The 19,346-nt window shown below is 31.8% G+C and overlaps 2 protein-coding genes and 1 non-coding gene across 3 annotated transcripts; all 3 read left to right on the top strand.

The window, feature by feature from the left end:
• Positions 1–4: 4 nt before the first annotated feature.
• On the top strand, positions 5–2,392 carry Bm7691 (protein B0207.11, putative; the record flags this gene model as incomplete). Its single annotated transcript, XM_001895271.2, has 8 exons — positions 5–64; positions 145–231; positions 494–549; positions 710–790; positions 994–1,111; positions 1,286–1,365; positions 1,826–1,945; positions 2,305–2,392. 8 exons carry the CDS (start codon positions 5–7, stop codon positions 2,390–2,392), a joined length of 690 nt encoding a protein of 229 aa, XP_001895306.2.
• A 1,211-nt stretch (positions 2,393–3,603) lies between these two features.
• Bm7692 (uncharacterized protein) lies at positions 3,604–14,296 on the top strand (the record flags this gene model as incomplete). Its single annotated transcript, XM_001895272.2, has 28 exons — positions 3,604–3,692; positions 4,160–4,417; positions 4,626–4,800; positions 4,876–5,042; positions 5,170–5,234; positions 5,301–5,401; positions 5,571–5,686; positions 5,805–5,919; positions 6,075–6,222; positions 6,399–6,523; positions 6,814–6,930; positions 7,243–7,419; positions 7,674–7,799; positions 8,086–8,206; positions 8,359–8,508; positions 8,977–9,131; positions 9,235–9,307; positions 9,380–9,649; positions 10,473–10,583; positions 10,727–10,894; positions 11,115–11,254; positions 11,564–11,722; positions 11,934–12,101; positions 12,303–12,458; positions 12,863–13,064; positions 13,228–13,373; positions 13,948–14,040; positions 14,126–14,296. The coding sequence occupies 28 exons, from the start codon at positions 3,604–3,606 to the stop codon at positions 14,294–14,296; spliced, it is 4,062 nt and encodes a 1,353-aa protein (XP_001895307.2).
• A 3,973-nt stretch (positions 14,297–18,269) lies between these two features.
• Positions 18,270–18,398, top strand: Bma-mir-49. Its single transcript, XR_006228202.1, has one exon. It is a non-coding gene; the product is annotated as a pre-microRNA Bma-mir-49 (primary transcript).
• Positions 18,399–19,346: the final 948 nt, after the last annotated feature.

Here is a 19,346-nt window from a genome sequence, read left to right as displayed (position 1 = left end):
TCGCATGGCTTCAAATCTAAATATAAAACGTGGACCATCGAAATGTGATTCAAATAAGCCAATTGTAAGTAATACTCTTCTCATTCGGAAAAAAAAAATTTAAGATGAAAAGTTGAATATTTAATTTTGACAAAAATCCTTTAGAAATGTTGCGTGCATGGTGACAAATGTTCAATTGGGCTGAAGACAATGTCAACGGAAACTTTAACTCGAAGCGAAAAATCCTCCGAGGTAATTTCCTGAATGCATATTATCCTTCTATATTAATTCCATTTTCGTATAAATCAAATCAAAAGAAGTAAATGTATCCTTGTAAATAAAATTAGCAATGAAATTAAGCGATTAGTTATCCGGAATATAACGAGATTTTTATTACAATTTGACGGATAATTGTCGGAATGTGTGCTACAGGAAGATTTATGCCGGATTTACTCTGTGATTCATTTAAATAAAGAAAAAACGGTTGTAAATTTTGAAAATACAATAATTTTAGAGTATTTCATTTGAAGAACAAGAACCAATTGTATTTCGTTTACAACGCGCAGAATCGTAAATTTCTCCTTTTTTTGGCAGAAAAAAAAGGCAAGAAGAACTGAGAAAGGGAAATGGGAGCGAAGAGAGGGAAGGAAAGAGAGAGAGAGAGAGAGAGAGAGAAGAGGGAGAGAGAAAAGAATTGGAAAAATAAACAAAAGACTAATTACTATTTTAGATTTACAAAATTTAAGTTTACACGATTTCTTGGTCATGAATATATTTGTGAAAGAAATGAAATTGAAAAGGATTCAAGGAAGTCAGTTTTTTTGCAGTATAAACAATTTGCATTCTACTGCAGTTGCAGTATTAACAGCATTAAACAACAATGCTATAGGAATAAATAAATATAAATAAATTTATTATTTAGTAGTTAAATAAACTTTGACCTATTTTATGATATCAAAGCATCCATCTGATCATCCCAGTATTTTACCATAAAGAATTTTATTTTATTTTCAGAATGAAAGAATCTAAAAGTATAGAAGATAATTCAGCATTTCCAATGAAACGTTATTACATTGGTATCGTTACACCACAAACTGCTGAATTATTCGTTTCACGTAATACTGCCTTTAGAGTATGTTGAATGCTTGCAAAAATGCCTTACAAAATAATAAGCATAATGACATTTGAAGTGTTGACACATGTCAAATAAATAATAAAGTAAGTGGTAATTAAATATTAGATTAGTTTGATTATTTGACATTCCATTGTTATTTAAAATAAATATAAATATGAAATATTCTGACAGCTATATCATTCACTTAAAGAAATAAACGATGAGAAAGTGCCATTATGCATTGTTTACAAAAATAGCCGTGGCGATTTCTAGTAAGTTTCTGATTTTATTTCATTATAATTGATGTTTAGTTAACAGCACAGTTTCAATTTACCTGAGGTAAAATCCCAATAATCAAATCATGAGATACTGAAATAGAGACAAAAAAAGAATAAAAAAAAAATAAAAAAAAATTGAGTTTATTTGGTGAAATAAAAGTGTAATAAATGTCTAAAACAATCTTATAAAATATATTAACCTTATCGACCTTGGATTATCTCTCAAAATGGATTAAAGAACTATTCTAAGACTCATTTTGTCCAGTATGATCTTATTGGAAGATTTTTAGTAATGAGATTAATTTTATACAGACAAATTTATGAAGTATTAATTTAATGACTTGATCAAAATAAGAAAAAACAAACATAACGAAAGACATTTACGAGTGAGAAAGAGAATTTAAAAAAGAAAAGACACTGATAATATTAATTATAAACACATTATCAATTTCAGTCACTATCTAATCAGAGAACGATTTGATAAGAATCTTCATACAGATTTACTTTATGTAGATTGCGGTGATGAAGAACCACCAGAATTTATTGGAATTGAGGCACTTATCAAATACTACACGTGAATTGTTATTGCTAATATTTTTTTCACTCTTTTACTTTTATTCTAATTTTAAAAATTTAACTTGAGATAGTTTGAAATTTGCACTTATTTTACATTCGTTTCATAAGATTTCAATTTATTTAATAATAGCAATAATTGATTTATTAGTGTAATTAATTTTCATGTTTGATCAAATATAGTTTTAAAAATTGCAAAAATTAATTGAATATGAGATATTTGACGTAAGCTCGTTCAGTGATATTGTTTTATAACTACATTGGACACGTAATCCAGGTATTACTTTATCCTGGATAACAGATAACTTTAATGATTGAGAAAATTAATACTTTATTAATTTTCTCTCAAAAATATTTCAGCGTTTATGCATCATTGCATTCGTTTTCACTTGCAAATGGACTTAGTGTAGACGTTTTCCCATGGTGGCATTTAATCAGCAATGTTTGAAGTATTTTAAATGTGATTTGATTCTTATCCCATTTATTTCTATTTTGAGTCATAAAATTCAATTATATTAGAAGTAATATATAATTTTCGTAATAGCTGATAAAAATATTCAATGTTATAGACAATGTCACATCATGGAACTTTTCGTCTTTATTCTTCATTAATGTTTACTATAATGACTTTTCAGGGTTTGTATTTAGTTCATACTTCATCTTTCTTGTAGCCGTTAGTACAACTAAACTATTTACTTTTTTTTTTTTTTTTTTTTTGGGTTTATGAAAAATCACTCTAAAGACAACAATTTTTGGATTTAGTTTGTGTATTTTATAATTTCGGAATTTAGAAATTAATCAAGCTATATTCAAAAGACTTTAGATCTTCAATTAAAAAAAAAAAAACTACATTCAAAATCAATTTGCAAAAATACTCAAAACCATTCTGAGAAATTTGAATCCTTACTTTTGAAAGAATGTCCCTTATTCCCTATGAAATGAAATCTTTCCAACAGTGCCACTCTGCGACGTCTCTGATGGAAGAGGTAAACTCCAACAATTATGTAATACACATGTAGTACTGCAAAAGTTATTGAATGAGTAAATATCTCAGTAATTTGTTATGCTAATTTATAGTTAACTAATTAACGGTTAAGATAATTCCTCTGCTAATAATATCACCGGGATTTCTCGATAAATCGATAAAAGCATCAAAATATCTATGTGTGAATGTATCGTTTATTTGTATATAGAATGGTAGAGAGAGAGAGGGAGAGAGAGGGAGAGAAAGAGAGGGAGAGAGAGGATGAGAAAGTGAGAACACTACGGAGGATTACGGTAGTGAAGTGACTTGAATGTAGTGGAGAAGGCAGACGTACAGCCGTCAAATATTACTAACTTTCGAACACTTAGCAAATACGGTTTGTAGGTGCTGCATCTTGTTCGTTACTGGGTGGTAGGGATCAGATTTAATTTTTATGATTTTTTAAAATGTGAATGAAAGTATAACAGTATTTTTAAAAGTGCGGCGGCAAGGGTTGAGAAAGTGTTGAGAACTGCTGTCTACCGTTAAATTAGTAAATTTCATGCAAAATGGAAGTAAAAAATTTTCTTTGCTTTAAATAAAAATAAAGTTCGAGAAATTTTGTTGGAAGTATCAGTAAAAAAAAGAACGAATAATGATTATTTTGCATTGAAGTTTCGAAAGTTTGATGATTAATGGCTGAGACATTGTCACTGTCAACGTCGGCATCCAGTCCGACAATTAATGATGGATCGATGATTGCCTATAATGCGAAGCCAATCCTGTTAGTTATTTCGGTTTATGCGCCACATATTGCATAGCATTTTAATTAAGAATTGATTTGATACACATGAAACCTATTTGTGATTTATTGCAGTATTTTGAGAACTCACAATTAGGTATCACGATGGATATACTTGGACTGTGTTCGTATAGCAATCTTTCACTCATTTACTGTTTTCCTTAAACTACCTCAGACTTTCTAATATTGTTCAGTAGTTACGATGAATGACAATTTTTCTCTCAATAAAATAAAGATTAATTAAACAGCACTTTCTCTGCAAGGCATTAACTATCCGGTTCTGCAATCTACTCGAATCAAACCTTATTTCACGACAACACTTTTGAGCAACGTTTCTATGGTAGTTTCAAAGAATCTGGCTAATGAAATCACCTTAGAAATATTCAGTACTCTTTCATTTATCGAATGTCGAACTTTTTTCTCGTTAATGAAATGCCATCTATCTGCAGTTGTTTGCCTAGTACAATACAACCAGCACCGTTGCCAGTTGTGAAGCTTGAACTCAATACAAATTTGAATGTGCCACCACTGAATGCATGGTCTGCTGATGTGTACGATGATTTTTGGACAGAAATGGAGAACAGTTCAAAAACGAGCCATGGAACAGCAACTAGCACTGCCTCATCAGGAAATTTTTCGGGAAACGGAAATAGAAGTAGTACTGGACAATGGCGTTTCAGTACTCGAATTAGAGATTGTTTCGAAAGGTAGCTAATATTTGAATTTAGAGTTAGGAAGACGAATTTATCGGGACTAATCTCTACTTAATATAGCTGAGTTGCTTGCAAGTTGTAATCTTACACGGCTTTTCGGAAGAAATTTGTGACGTACATTGATCAATTTTATTATAAAATTCGCAGTTCATAAGACTTTAGGTTTGAAATATTCCTATTTTTTAAATGATATACTTTGCAGTCTTCGTCTTGCTGATTGCTATATTGATGCTATAGTTGGTGGTATTGATGTCATTGCTGAAGCTGAAACTTTGAAAAAACTTATTGCTGCACCCTTCTCCAAGCAACCCCTAAATTTAATAGTTCATAAAATTGGGAAAACGCTAATGTTGGATAATTGTGCCTACCTAAAGAATGTAAGCTTTTCAAATTTTGAAAAAAGAACTCATATATATTGAGTTTCGTGTGATTTTAATTTTTTTTGTTTTCAGTACGCCTATATGAATCCAACTGTTGGCATTTCTTCTGTGGCAGATTTTCTTAATTCTAAGTCTCAATGCCTTATTGGTTTTGCTGGTGCCAAAACTGCAATTACAACTGGTGATATCATTGCCGATATGCATCGCAAAATGATAACTGAGAGTTTGTATACTAGGAGGTAAGCAAGCATACTTACATTGCTAATTTTTTCTGAGGTAATAAGAATTGTTCCAGATAATTTTTTAATTAGTATTTGCATGCTCATTACTCATGTATTGTATTTAGCCATATTCCTGTGTTTTCAGTTTGGCACCGTTGGATTACACGGCAACTACTGCAGAACCAGATGTTCCAGCCCAGACCAATAAAAGTCTGCATTTCTATACATATAGTTATTTCATCTAGTTTAGGCCTATTTTTCTTTATTTCTTTTTAGCTTATGAAAATGAATCGTCAAAAAAGATCAATGAAAGTGGTGGTTTAGTCGATCCGTTGGAAGATTATTTATACACAAAAATAAGGATGGATGATGGAAAAGTAAAAAACTTCCTCTTGCTCATTACTTTCCTATTATTCTTATTATTACATTTATTTCAAAAATTTAATGTGAAGAGAAAAGACTATCATACTCGGATGAAATCAGGTTGTGAAAATCAGTTGTCCGTCAACCAATACTAGCACTCCGGATGAACTTGTTTGCTTTTAGATCGAACTAGATGCTTATGGTCGATTGTGGAATTTTTATGATCTCAATATGCTCGTTGATGTTAATTTACCTATATTTGGTTGCAAATCCAACCCTTGTGTTACTTTACATCCCAAGTTAGTTCATATTCTGCATTGCTACGCTACAATTCTGTTGAGTTCTCCTATTTAAAAAAACAGAGAAAAAAAAAGAATAATTTGGTAAGTAAGTAGAGTTGTTTTTGATTATTTTCAGAGATCTCAAACAACGTCCTATCAACTTCTTAACCGGGGTAGACTTGTATTTGGACCAGTCAATGTGTAATGCACCTGAAGCATTACTTTGTTGGCATTTAGGTGGCTATGTAAAGGTAATTTATCATTATTCAAATATTTTTTATCATTGAAAGTTTTTTTTTTGGTTTAATAAAAAGAAATTTTATAGTTTGATACTTCTATTGCATTGCTATGATCTCCAAGTTTCTCTACTTACTTAGCTATTTTGCTCAGTTAATTTCATTTCCAGGAGTATGAGCTGATTCGTACCGAAGATATCCCACATTTGGAAAACTCGAAATTTGACCCACTCATTTTAAGAAATGTTGCGGAAAACATCATTGCGTTTCTTCAGGACAAAGTTGCGCAGGAAGGACACACATATTGGTTGTGTCATGGTAAAACGCATTTCTTGGAAGAGGGAATCACTTGTTTATCAATATAAGAAGTACGAATGGGTCATGAGAATAAAGAAAAAAATCTTTAAATTAGTCTGGCAGCTCTTTTTCTTTGTGGGGAAAAAGTATTTATTTAAAAATATATATGTATTTATATAAACATTTATTTAACGCAGACAAAGGAGACAGTGATCGTGAACCAATGTTGCGATTGTGGGATTTGACACCGCTTTGTGGTGATCTTTTGGAAGACTCTACGGCTAATCCATTTACGCTGAGTGTCGGAATACTTATCTATAAAGTAAGAGATCATTGCTTCTCATTTTTTCAAAAAATTGTTTCACATTTAGTTCTGAATCTTTCAATTTGTTTTTCCTATTGAGATTTACTTTTGAGATTTATTTTTAAGAAATCTGAGAGTTTCGAGAAATCGGAATGAGAGTTTCGAAAATTCGCTTATTGTTCTGAAAAGTTATATCCTGCATTTTTTCATATGCGACAAAAAGTAACGGAATAGAATAACGGTTTTTTCACTGCTTTGATTTATAACGAGTCTTTTGGTTATATTGTAGTTCAATTTTTTCTCTCCAGGTAGCTCGTAATCTTATGCGTCGTTCTGCGCACAGACGCCCAAAACGTATTGCTAATGCTGCATTTCGTCTTCTGAATGTATGCTTGGGTATTATTGATCGAAAGAAACATCCACAGGTTGGTTTACTGTTGCTATTCTCAAGTTTCAGTTTCATTCACTCCTTGATTTCGAATTAATCTCATATTTCCGTGAGGGAGGATGTAATCATAGTTTCTCGAACAATCTGTAAATAAGATTTCAGGTTGCAATTTCTTAGCGATAGCTTTTTCCTCTTTTTAAAAAATGAATGGGTTTAAATCTAGTGTAATATCACGATTATAAACTCAATTTACATGGGGTGTAATATCACGATTATAAACTCAATTTACAATGATTGTTGCACTAGAATCTACTTTGCTCATTAATTTACTCTAATATTTACATTTTAGATAGTAGCATGTGTATACTATTTGCTAGCGAACTTGTATCTTTCATATGGTTGTGACGCAGTGAAACGTAGTGCAGGCCAAGAAGAGGAGATGGAACGTGCCGAACCTCAGTGGACTTATGATGATAAATGGCAGCGAGAATACGGTGAAGAATACGCTAGTTATGCGGCTATTTCGGTGAGGGTTAAAGAGTGCTTCAGTGAAATGAATATGTAAAATGAACAGTGAAAGAGGAAAGAAGATTAAAATTCACAGTATTTTAGAATCAGAACTTATCTTTTTTCCATATAAAACTGCAGCACTAAGTTTTAAAATTGACACTAGTCTGTTTTAAATGATTGAATTTTAATTCAGTGATTTTACTGTTTAGATCAGAATTTGGTAACGTAGCTTAGATGATAAATCTAATACAAATGAGGGATTATTTGCAGATTGAGTCATTGATGAAGACACGTTACACAGTTAGTAGACGTGAGAAGCCACCAAAGTTGCGTACGTTACCAAACTGTGCAACAAAGGAAGACTGCTGTAAGGAGGCCCTAGAACACTGTTTAGAAGTTAGTTCTTTTTATCAAAAGGAGGCATGGGGTAAATCCTATGAAAACCCGCCTGTTATAATAACTGTTGCTTTACTGCTTTTTTTCTGGCATTAATTGAGTATGTTTGATAAAAGAAGGAAAAATGGTTATGTTCTCTCTGTCTTTTCTTTATACCGTAAATTTTCGCAGATTTTGTATTTTAGTATGAATGACTTCTATGAGATATTTAGTGAAGGATACTAGTGCTTTCATTGGTCAAATTACTTATTATTTCTTCATGAACATTGTTTTTATTCATATTTAGGGTTTGCGATATATGGATTTATTTGATCAAATGGAACAAGAGGCTCAACGGCTGGGAAAACCTTTGCCTGATCCGATGTCTTTTATCCGAGATATGGGCACGAACATTGATCTTGGGAGAGGTTAGTGCTTATTTTTTATTCTTTCGTTATTCATTTTTTATTTCTTATCATTTCGTTAACTTTTGCCAAAAAATATTCTCATTGTTTGATCATTCGAAAACGTGCACTAATATCTTGGCAAACTAATTTTTTTGTAAGTTGTTTATTTTTAGAAGAAGCAGACGCAATGCTTAAGGTAGATGTCCGTTCCATTTTGTTTATTCGTGCTGGAAGTGCTTATCGTATGTTGGCTGATAGTTCATTTATTTTGTCAAGATATGGCCGAACATTGAGATTTGCACGCGTTGGACTCTACTGCTGTCGTTAGTACTTAATTTCGTCAAATCATGGACTGAACAAGAAATGAACAACAAGATCATAACAATAAATAACAAGATCGTAGAGAATCTAATGTTACTGATGTTAACTGCATGTAAATCAGTATTCCATAATTTATAAAGCTACTAATGCCCAGAACAATTCATAGATATGTTAATGTATTAAGTAAAATTGTTTCACTCTTGCACATATTTTTAAAAAGAAACTTTCACTCTTTCACACATCTTTAAGAAGAAACTACGTAATAAGTCAATGCATCAACATTAAAAAACAATTAAAAGTAAGATAATCTGCTATAAATCCAAGTGTAATTATATTTCTTTAAATTTCACCTTGGTGATACTACTCAGCATTAAAAATTCAGCAAATTAAATTTAAGTACTCTTTAACTTCCTTTAAATTAGTGAGCGAATGATTAGTTAATGGTTGTTTACTAATTCACATTACTTCAGTTGCGGTACTCGCTTTGAATGCAGGTCTAAACTCCGAACATTCTCAACGAAATCTAGCCACAGCGCGAGCTTTACTTCCTGCGATGATGTGTCATATCGCGGAAGCCCTTGGCAATATTGCGTGTAGTTCACTGCCGGTTAAAGATCAGGCTAAGGTGGAGTTCATTAATGCTGAGAACTAGAAGTAATAATGAAATAAGGAAGTTATGCACGTAATCTATCCATTTCTTTTTCATGAGTTAATCAGTTTTTCTCCAGGCTGATCTGAAACGTTGCTATCGTGATAAGCAGATCAAAGCACAAGCGTTAGATTGCCTCAATAATAATCATGGTGAACAATTTTTAACTTTGTTTTTTATAATGAACAGTATTAATTCAACTATGCTTACATAATTCTATTAAGATTCGTACTCGGTATTTTCTGCTGATGCTACTGCTGCAACAACTCCATTATCTTCATCAATGGATGACTTTGGTGATAATGGTTCAGGGATTCAAGAAAGAGGAAATATAAATGAATCGAAAGAAGTTGGATATGTTGGCTCTACTGAAAGTGACATTCAGATTCAAACCAATTCTTTTACCGTTCCTACAGTTGCTGTCAATTTAAATTCTGCTAATTATGTTGGAATCTGTGATGGATCTCTTGCAAAAATCTGTAGAAGCGATAAAGGTAGTTTTTACTTGTTTTTTAACTGAAGTTTCATTTTCTGCGAATTATTTTCAAGGGTATTCTGACTTATATACTATTTAGAGGGAAAATGGGAGATTATCGGAAGTATTAGGATATACATAACATGAAATAAAGCTGATAAAAATCAAAAAGTGAGTATTTCAGTTTTCTGTGTCAGGGATATTGCAGAGTTAGTGTTGTCGACAAGCGTAAGTTACCGATGAATGACCTCCACAGATTCAGGAAGAACAGGGTAGACAGGAAACAAATTTCATAGGAAGAAGACGTCATTCCAAAACTTGCAGATTTCGTTTTATTCCTTCTAGAAAATACACTGTAATTTGTTGGACATAAAACTTAAATAACTAGTGAGGAATTGTAAAATTGGATTGACAGTATGGAAGTGGAGGAATAGTGAATACTGCTTTTATTAGTTGATGGAGCATTTAAAATTATATTCAGTGAGCTTTACTTTATTTCATGTGAAAAGTTGCTATATTTTGCAACGCTTTAAACCATATTTTCTTCATTATTTTAACTATGTTAGGAGTATGTTTTATGCATATATAATTTGAAGCAATGTGTGACAATGAGCTTATGGGCAAAGAATTATGAATGTTGATGTTTTTATCGTAGCTATAAACTGAAATCTATCACAGAATCATCGGTTGAGATGTTATCCTTGTCATTCAATATTCAGCGCAGCACATGTTTAGAATATGCTTGACCATATTGCTAAATAAGATCTTTACTGGCTTTTTTATTTTTAATGTGAAATTCTGTCAAATTCTTTTTAACTTCTTTTAATCTAGAATATTTTCAGATCGTCCATATAGTTGGGCATTCCCGAAAACTTTCCACATGCCATTTGTCGAATTGTTAGCAATTTCGGAGCGCGCTGCTGATGTAGCTATTGCAAGTGGTAAAAAAATTGGTAAGTAATTTTTCTGCGCTGTATTTATTTTTATTTCTTCCATTTTATTCTTCTATTTTTTCGAAAAATAAAATTAAAGCCTGTGATTTTGAAGTTTTTTGCAGATAAATTTATTGCTTTCATCTACAGTGGTTATTTTACAGCTCCGATGTCTTTATTCCCACCGACCGCGGATGCTATTCTTTATCCAGATCAGTTAGCTCGTCGTTTGGGTAATTTGAAGAATATTTTGGCTGTTCATCATATCGAACGACTTAAAGGCTTCGTGCAGCGTGCGGCACAGAAAGGAGCAAAATTGTTCACTGATAAAGGCAAGTATTTCTGATTGTTTACTTATTACTTCATTTTGCATTTTTGAATGCGGTTAATGGTTGTTATTTGATATATCCTACGACAGTAAGTTATTCTTAGTGCAAAATAAAATGTAATAGATGAAAGTCAAAGGAGTATCAATTTAAAAAAAAAAAGAAAAATTTTTTTTTCAAGAAAAAAACAAATGAAATACAAAGACAGTTATTTTCTTGTTTCCAGAAGCAATGCAGCAGTACATAGCAATGGATGTGGATGCGCTGAATACTACAAATGATACTTCATGTAAAGTAGTAAGTGTTATGGAACCGGAAGAAATGGTTGAGATGACCGTGAAAGCTGGGAAAAAGCTGCTTTTGCAGGTATTTTGTATTAAATGTTATGTACTTATATATTAAATAGTTATATCTTTATCTTCGCAGATTTCAAGTTTAATTCTACTAATAATTATTAACAATATCAGAGATAATCTGCTAATGCTTAAAATATATGATGTTTAAAAGTATAATGCTGAAAAAGGTTTCATTTTAATTATTTATTTATTTCTTTTTATGAACAAAATCGCTTGTTTCATTTTAGCGAACTATTTACATTTAGCAGTTGTCTTTCAGAATTTGTTGTAGAAATTTTTTTGGTTGTATTTTTTATTGCGACGTTCGAAAATTTTCTAGGGCATTTCACTATTTGGTTTGGTTGGTGATCACGTCAACGAGGCATTTTTGTTATCAAATATTGGTCAGCTGTACCGTTTACAGTTACACTGCCAAATGTATTTTACTGATTTTAGTTTGCCATATGATCCGGAGAAGGAGAAAAACTGTGTTTTAGAGGTTAGTATGGATTTTTTTTTTTCTTTGGTTTGAATTTTCATGTAAAATTTTCATGTTCATGTTTCATGTAAATTCTTTGGTTTGAATTTTCATGTAAAAAGCAGAAAAAAATTTACTCCAAATATGTAGAGTTTTTTTGAGGCATATTTTTTCTTCATTTGCTATTTACTATTGTTTTCTCAATCATATTCTTTACTACTTTTATATGCAGGCAATCGAGCATTATCAGCGTGCATTGACTACCATTGCTGATTTCCGAAGTACTCAGTTCCCACTGTTTGAAAGTATTAGTAAGGATTTGGCTGGTATTTACCTCACCTATGCAGTAAGACTTCAAGACAATGTGCAACCGGGAATGATACAAAGTCATCCTGAAAAGGTGGTTCTGTATTTTTAATGCATAGTTGATTGAATGAAGGACACTGAAGGCTAATTTTAGTTAAAGCTATATGGATTCTTGACTTCCAAAATTCTGAAGCTGGGTTTCTAATCGTAGTTGAATTCACTGCTAAAAAAGTTTAAACGAGTTTTCACTTTTTCAGGTTGTATTGTTGTCAAAAATTATGACTGTATTTTGTAGATGACAGTTGAAATACATGAATTTTTGAATCGTGCTCAGTCAGCTTACACATTAATTCGTGATTCTGTGAGATGTTCTCCAAAAATGCATTATGAAGCTGACCGGTGTATTATTGAAATTTTGTTTCGATTCGGTAAATTATTTCAGCATGCAGCGGTAGGCTGTATTTATATTGTTGGTTTTGTTAATATTTCGCCGTAGCTGTTTAAATTTCTGGAACGACTTGCTGAATTATTATTTAGAATTATTTTTATTTACTGAATTATTTCTACAGTGCTATCAATAATAACTTTTTATGCAATAGGGTTGATCTATACCTGCCTTACACTTCTTTATCCATAAAAACAAGTAGCTGTCTTTTCCAGTCATTGATTTAACCGATGTTCCATTTGTTATTATTGAAAAAACAGATTTCATTCTTATAAAATGATATGGGGTATGCATACATTTTGTTCCAATTATTCCGCAATTTCATATTGATATGCGTTTGGTCCTTTTACCATTCATTTTTAAATATTATAACAGCGCACTTATTACACCAACATTTTTGACTATTACAGCAATACAGCACTGTTGGCTTACCTCGTAAGCTAAAAGATTATGAAAGACAAGCGATCGAGCATTATAGCGCATGTTTCAACTATGTGGTGGGGAAGATTACTAGAGCCACAAGAACAAAGTCATCCAAAAAGCATGATAAAATATGTCTTCGAGAGTGTATAACAGCCTTGAGAGCTGCTTTAGAGAGTACAAAATGTTCAGGTTCGTATTTTCAATTCAAAATTTTATTTTGAAGTGCAAAATATTTCTGAACTCCACTATTACAGTAGCAACACGTCATTATTGATTTCATGTTTTCAAAAAAAAGAAGGAATCTTTTATCAAACAGCGAAAATTTTAATTCTTATTTATCTAATATTTTTAGATGTTAATACACGTGTCAGTACTGCCGATGCACGCATCAAACGTTCACGTAGATCATTGGCTGCATTATTCGTAACAACTCAACCATTAATGCTGCACCTGGAAACCTCACTTTCTGCTTCAGAGGAAGAGAAAAAAGAATTTTTTGTTAGTATTTTCATTTTTTTTCTTTTTTTGTAAATGTGAATATTGATATTATATATTTTGGGTATATGAAGAATTTTTTTCTCTTGGTTTTAGCAGAAACTATTGAAATAACAATAAAAAATTGATATGTTACAACGGAATAAGGGAATGATTCCACTCAATTTTGGTTGATTTATACATGAATTTATAAACGCATGAAATATACATTATATCATTTGAACAATGTTTACACACACATTTGAACAATGTGGTTGAGCGATGGCAGGTAGTTAGGGCTGTACATTTTTCTTTCGGAAGAAAACATTCAATTTTGTCTAACCCTATCAACAGTTAAACTTTCGATGGTTGAGGTCGCATGGCTTTTAATCGCATAATTTTTTTGCTATTGTTTTTATTGATATTTCTGAGTACATATTCAGCACATTAAGGCTACTGAGATTTCATCATAAATTGCTCAATTTTGAACTCACTATTCTTCACATAATAGCATTATACATGAGACTATTCTTGAATCTCTTCACGTCATACTAACTGCAAAGAAATTCATCAGTTTTCAATTCATTTTTCTTTACAGGAAGATGATTCTTTAATGCATCTTAATAGTTACCGCGAAACATTACATCTCTTTGTGCAATATGTCCGAAACATTGTCAAGGATGCTCTGCAGGTATAGCGGATTTATTTGCCCGAAATTCTTTTTGTTTCATTTTTTTTTTAGTTTCTGCACCACCAATTTCTAATTTAAATTGCAGTGTTTGGTAGCTCGTTGTAATTCGAAAATGTTGGATCTTTGGAAGAACATTTATCGGTTGTTACTTCAAATTCAGATTACAGGTGAAGGTTGTAGTTTGCCACAGTGCCTGCTACAACTAGCTGATTGTGCAAAGCATGTAAATAGTTGTTTTGAAAAGTCTGAATTATAATGCATTTCCTTCCTGAGTTTCATTCACATTGCATAATTTTGTTTGTACTAATTATACACCAATGATAAAAGTGCAGTAGTGTAATCACTAAGTGTAGTCTTTCTGCAAAGAAAAGTAAGATTTTTTACTGTCTCTGTCACCATGACAACATTATTTCTATTTTCAAACATCAAATACTGCGAGATAGTTATGTGACAAGTTTGATGTTTCGAAACTTTACCGGAACTTCACCATAATTAATAGCTTCTTTTTTTCAGTTTACTTTGCCTGCTGGCGTTAATTTACTTGTTTTTCGACGCTACAATGTACCTTTTTAGGAAATTGGAGGGTATCGCATGCATCCTAATTCTTTATGTGTTGTTCGAGCCTACTATTGTTTAGTTTTTGCCTTTTTCCACGTTTTTTAGGTTCAATTGCAATAGTGAGACGCTCATAGTATTTAGTTACACTTTTGTTAAGATCTTAATTCCCTTACGTAATTTATTACTGGTACCTCATTTCTCTCTTTCTCTCCCTTTCACTGTAGAATTTTCTTTCACATTCTAGTTTGTTCGGAAGAAGCTAGCTGTTCAAGTGGTGTTTTTTCACTAGATGTTTTCGAAATATTTCTTCTCATTTTATCTATCGTATATTTCATTTTTCTTTCTCTCAAGTATATTACGGGCATAATACATTGAATGGAGTTCCCTTTACGCGTGTATGCATGTGTCTTTGAAATATGATCAAACGAGGCAGGAAACTGTTTATTTATTTTACTGTTGTTTACTTATGTATTTCTATGCATTTTTATCCACGAATGAAGTTGTTTCGATTCATTTACTAATTCAAATGTCATGATGATTTCGAGGTCTTGAGATTGATTAACTCAACTAGACAAAAAAAGAAAACAGGAAGGAAGAAATCATACAATAAAAGAAATGAGAGGAATGAAAGAAAAAGGAATGACACAATGTTTACCTCATATGAAATTTGATATGGTTAAGTATCATCTGATCAATGAAAGCATGTGACGGCAAGACGTTCATTGTAGTCAGGAATACTAGTGGACCGTTGAACAGGTGAAGCAAAACAGTATCTGTCCATCTACATTGCGTTCTTGTCCAGGGGAAAGGTAAACTTTGGCGGTGGTGCATTCATCATCACCAGGTGAGTTTCCTGACTAGAACGAACACCTTGCTGTCACATATTAACTTTCATTATATCCATTGCTCAATGGTACTTTCACTGAGCGATCAGTGTAGGCTCCTATGGATATCGAGAGTATTGTATTAACTATAAACCAGCAATCGATTTGTCAAACACAAATGTAAGGGTGCAGACGAATGAGGCCAAGCATAAGGCATTTACCGATGTAACATGCATCCTATATGCGGGGTCAGTGTGACCAATATGTACCCCACCCAGCCATACATACAAAGATACTTACTTGTTAGACATACATCAACCTGTCTTGCATAGGCCAAGAACTGGGCTATTGGCTCTCCAACTATCCTTGCACATTCAATAATGATGCACAAACATATTATCATACCTGGATAATATAACTCCATTCATCTAACATTGAAAGGTTTCTATGGCAGTGCTACAATATGTATCAACCACCTCTTCCCTTTCTCTTTTTTTATTAGGAAATTTGATATTTCATTCTGGAAATATCTCACTAATACAATCGGATTTCTAATCAATTAATTTCCATAAAAATTATTATAAAGAATTTTAGCGACTTACAGTTCCTTAGATAAAATGCTTAGCAGTGGTTAGCATTATGACTGCTTTTTACATATTTCATACTTAGTCCATGAATTTGTCATTTTCATGAAAGCCGAAGGGAATGAATAAGTCAGATGGAATCAGAAATTAGGGCTGATGGTAAACTTTATCATTTATAGATATCCTTTCTATTAAAGAATTAAAATTCCTTGGATAAAAGTCTTGATCAAATTCTCAAACTAGGATTTAATTAAGAAATAGTTGTTCTAACAAATTGCTGTGTTTAAGAGAATAAATGTAAAGCGCGAATAATAACTTTGATTCTGAATAGGTATGGAAGAGGAAGCTAATATGGAAATGATAACTAATCATTTAACTCTCAATATTCTGTTTCCTCATTTAAAAAAAAAAAAAAAAAAGTGCAAACTAAACTGACAAGTATTTCTTCACAATAAGGTACCTAAGTTATTACTTTATTACCTTTTTAATCTACAGATTAGATGTGCATCTTATTCTGATCAAAAGGCAAAAATCTTCCAGTACTCCTTAAATATACCAAGAGGGAAATTATATACCTATCTAAAGTATAATATATACCTATCTAAAGCATTTACTTACTTGTAGATTACTCATATATCTCACGTCTCTTTCATCTACTTCACATTACTCTAAATAATTATCGTTAAGTCATATGGAAGAATGCGTCACGTGAACTAGAATAAGAAATGCGCCACGTAAACTAAAGTATCTATCCTTCTTGTATCACCAGTAGAAAAAACTCTCAGCCATTTAGATTTTTTTTTGCAGGACTGAGACGATGACTTTTCAGAACGACTCATACACGGACGTAAGATGCGGCAACGGTAAAAGTCTGCGTAGTATTTCCCTAATTGTATGGGTTGTGTTAGGTCGGTTTTCGTTTATGGCAGAGTTGTAGTTGTTTTCTGAGCTGATACGGTTACGTGTGTTTCACGGACGTGTTTACTAGTCTTGTACGATAAGAAACGATGAAAGATTGGTGCATTTAAACTATAATTAATTATTAATATTAACTATGTTGGTCCCAAAAAAAAATCTAATTATTACTTAGATTACTGTGAAAGAAGCGGTTACGAATACTGAATTCTCACATTTCTTCAATACCATTGATACTACTAACTATATCATTGATAGTTACAGTACCGTTGTAACACACTGTACAGTGTTATGATGGTTTATTCTGCATTTCTATCTTAATTTTTAGACTCACAGATAAACCTGATGAAATTCCCAAATTAATATGATTTGAACTAATTTAATTCAACGTAATTTTTTCAAAATTTTCAGAACGATCATATCAGTTGCTGAACAAAAGTCAAGTTTTTTTACATAAATGTAATAGGATGATGAGTTTGAGAATAAGGATTATTCTATATCTACTTCAGAAAGCTAGATTTGTAGTGCTCTAGCATCATCATGTTTGGTTGCTGTGTAAATATCACATTGTACTGACTTGCTGTTGCCATGCTCACGATAATCCAAAGCACTGAAAGCCATTTCTTGGATATATGAGGTTCAGGCAGTACTGAATTTAGTTTGCAAAAGGTCGTATATAGTCCGTTGATAGCCTATGTCACCAAGTGATTTTCTGCGATATGTAGAGCTAACACTAAAAAAGGTAAACCTGAGATATAATTCATCGTTACAATAGCATCTCATGGATACTGTTATAGTGACCAAGGAATTCGCGCGAATTTGAAAAACTTTTAAGTGCCATCATATTATGACGTAGATTAAAATAATTCTTGCTCTCTTTCATGATACGATTAATAAATCTAACCCTGCAACATAATAGCTTTTACTTTTGATATTATACTTGTGAGATAATTTCAAAAGCTACAGAAGATTAACAATGATCAGTAGTTCGCTTTTGCTTTGTTTTTGAAGTACAAATTGTGGGCAAAATAGACGAATATAGAGAAGTGAAAGATTTTAATGATAAAAGTGCTACAAAAGATAAAAGTACTTTTACTTTTTACTTTTGTTATTACCTATGAGATAATTTCAAAGATTTGTAATTGCAGACTTTTTGTTCTTTTGCTGTAATTTCTTTCCATTGTATACGTGTTTCTACTCAAAACTAACGGAAAAAAGAGTATTGTTGGTATTAGTCTGCTCATTTCCTACTTTTTATCCTAATATTCACATTTAAACTGTATGTTTTATCAGTTAATATCATAATTTCCTTTTTGTTTAACCCTTTAATCTTTATTATTCCCTTGAGCATCTCAAAAGCCAGGACGGTCAGTAGCTTCATATGTGTTCTTCGTTGATAAGTACACTTTGTTGTATTGAAAATGATATTCGAAGCACCATGTGAAGCTGCTCTCTGACCTTGGATGAATTTCCGTAGCACTTTTGTTTATTATTATCTGCTCTACTTTGATTCATTAATTCAAAACAAAATTTATACTCTCTCTTGTACATATAACAGAAAGTTTTTTCTGGTTGATAACATGAAATAATATGAAATGAACAGTTATTTCAAATGTTTTCGAATTAGGCCTTTTTTAAAGTGGAACATTTCATCAAAACTTCATTTCATCGAACAGTCGAATACTGCCGGATCATTTTCATTTCTCGTATTGAACGTGCAAAATGGCATTTGATAATAAACATTTTCTTACTTTTTTTCTTCAATTTTTAAACTCTGAAAAAATTTGTATGTCAGTACTTGCTGTCATTCTTGCATTACGTATCTCCTCTTCATTATATTAACATTAGCTTCTGATCACGATCTCGATTATTGTTTTATATATAATATGGATTCAAATATAAATTTGTGCATTGTTATTCCTACACAACATAAATGATTATTAATGAATTTTCGAGAATTAATTCCTCTTCTCAGAAGATGAAAATATCATTGAGAGCAATGATGTAGTACATAAAAACATTCTAATATGAACAGTAACTGTTCTACTTCTTTGCTTTACTTTTACCTACAAATATTTACACTATGTAATTTAATTTGAATAAAAAAGTAGGAATCATTAGATACGGGCATGTTCTAATAACAATTTAATATCATTATCAGTTGATATCATTGATATGAAAAGAATACCATAATTGGCGGTAAATTAAGTTTCCTGCAGACCATATTAATGTTCATAGTTCTTCAACATATATTGTTATCATATTAGACACATGAACCAGGAGCATTACAAAATTTTCAACTTTTTATAGTATATCATAAGAGTTTCTTCTTCATACAATTAATGATTCAACTATCATTTTCAATTCAACCGTTTCTAACACCTGCACTTCTTCCACTGGGATTGCATCACTATGAGTTCACTCC

This window comes from Brugia malayi (assembly GCF_000002995.4).
Source record: "Brugia malayi strain FR3 genome assembly, contig: Bm_v4_Chr4_scaffold_001, whole genome shotgun sequence".
NCBI lineage: Eukaryota > Metazoa > Nematoda > Chromadorea > Rhabditida > Onchocercidae > Brugia > Brugia malayi.
Note: the sequence above shows the minus strand (reverse complement) of the source record. Positions and strands in the feature narration are given on the sequence as shown.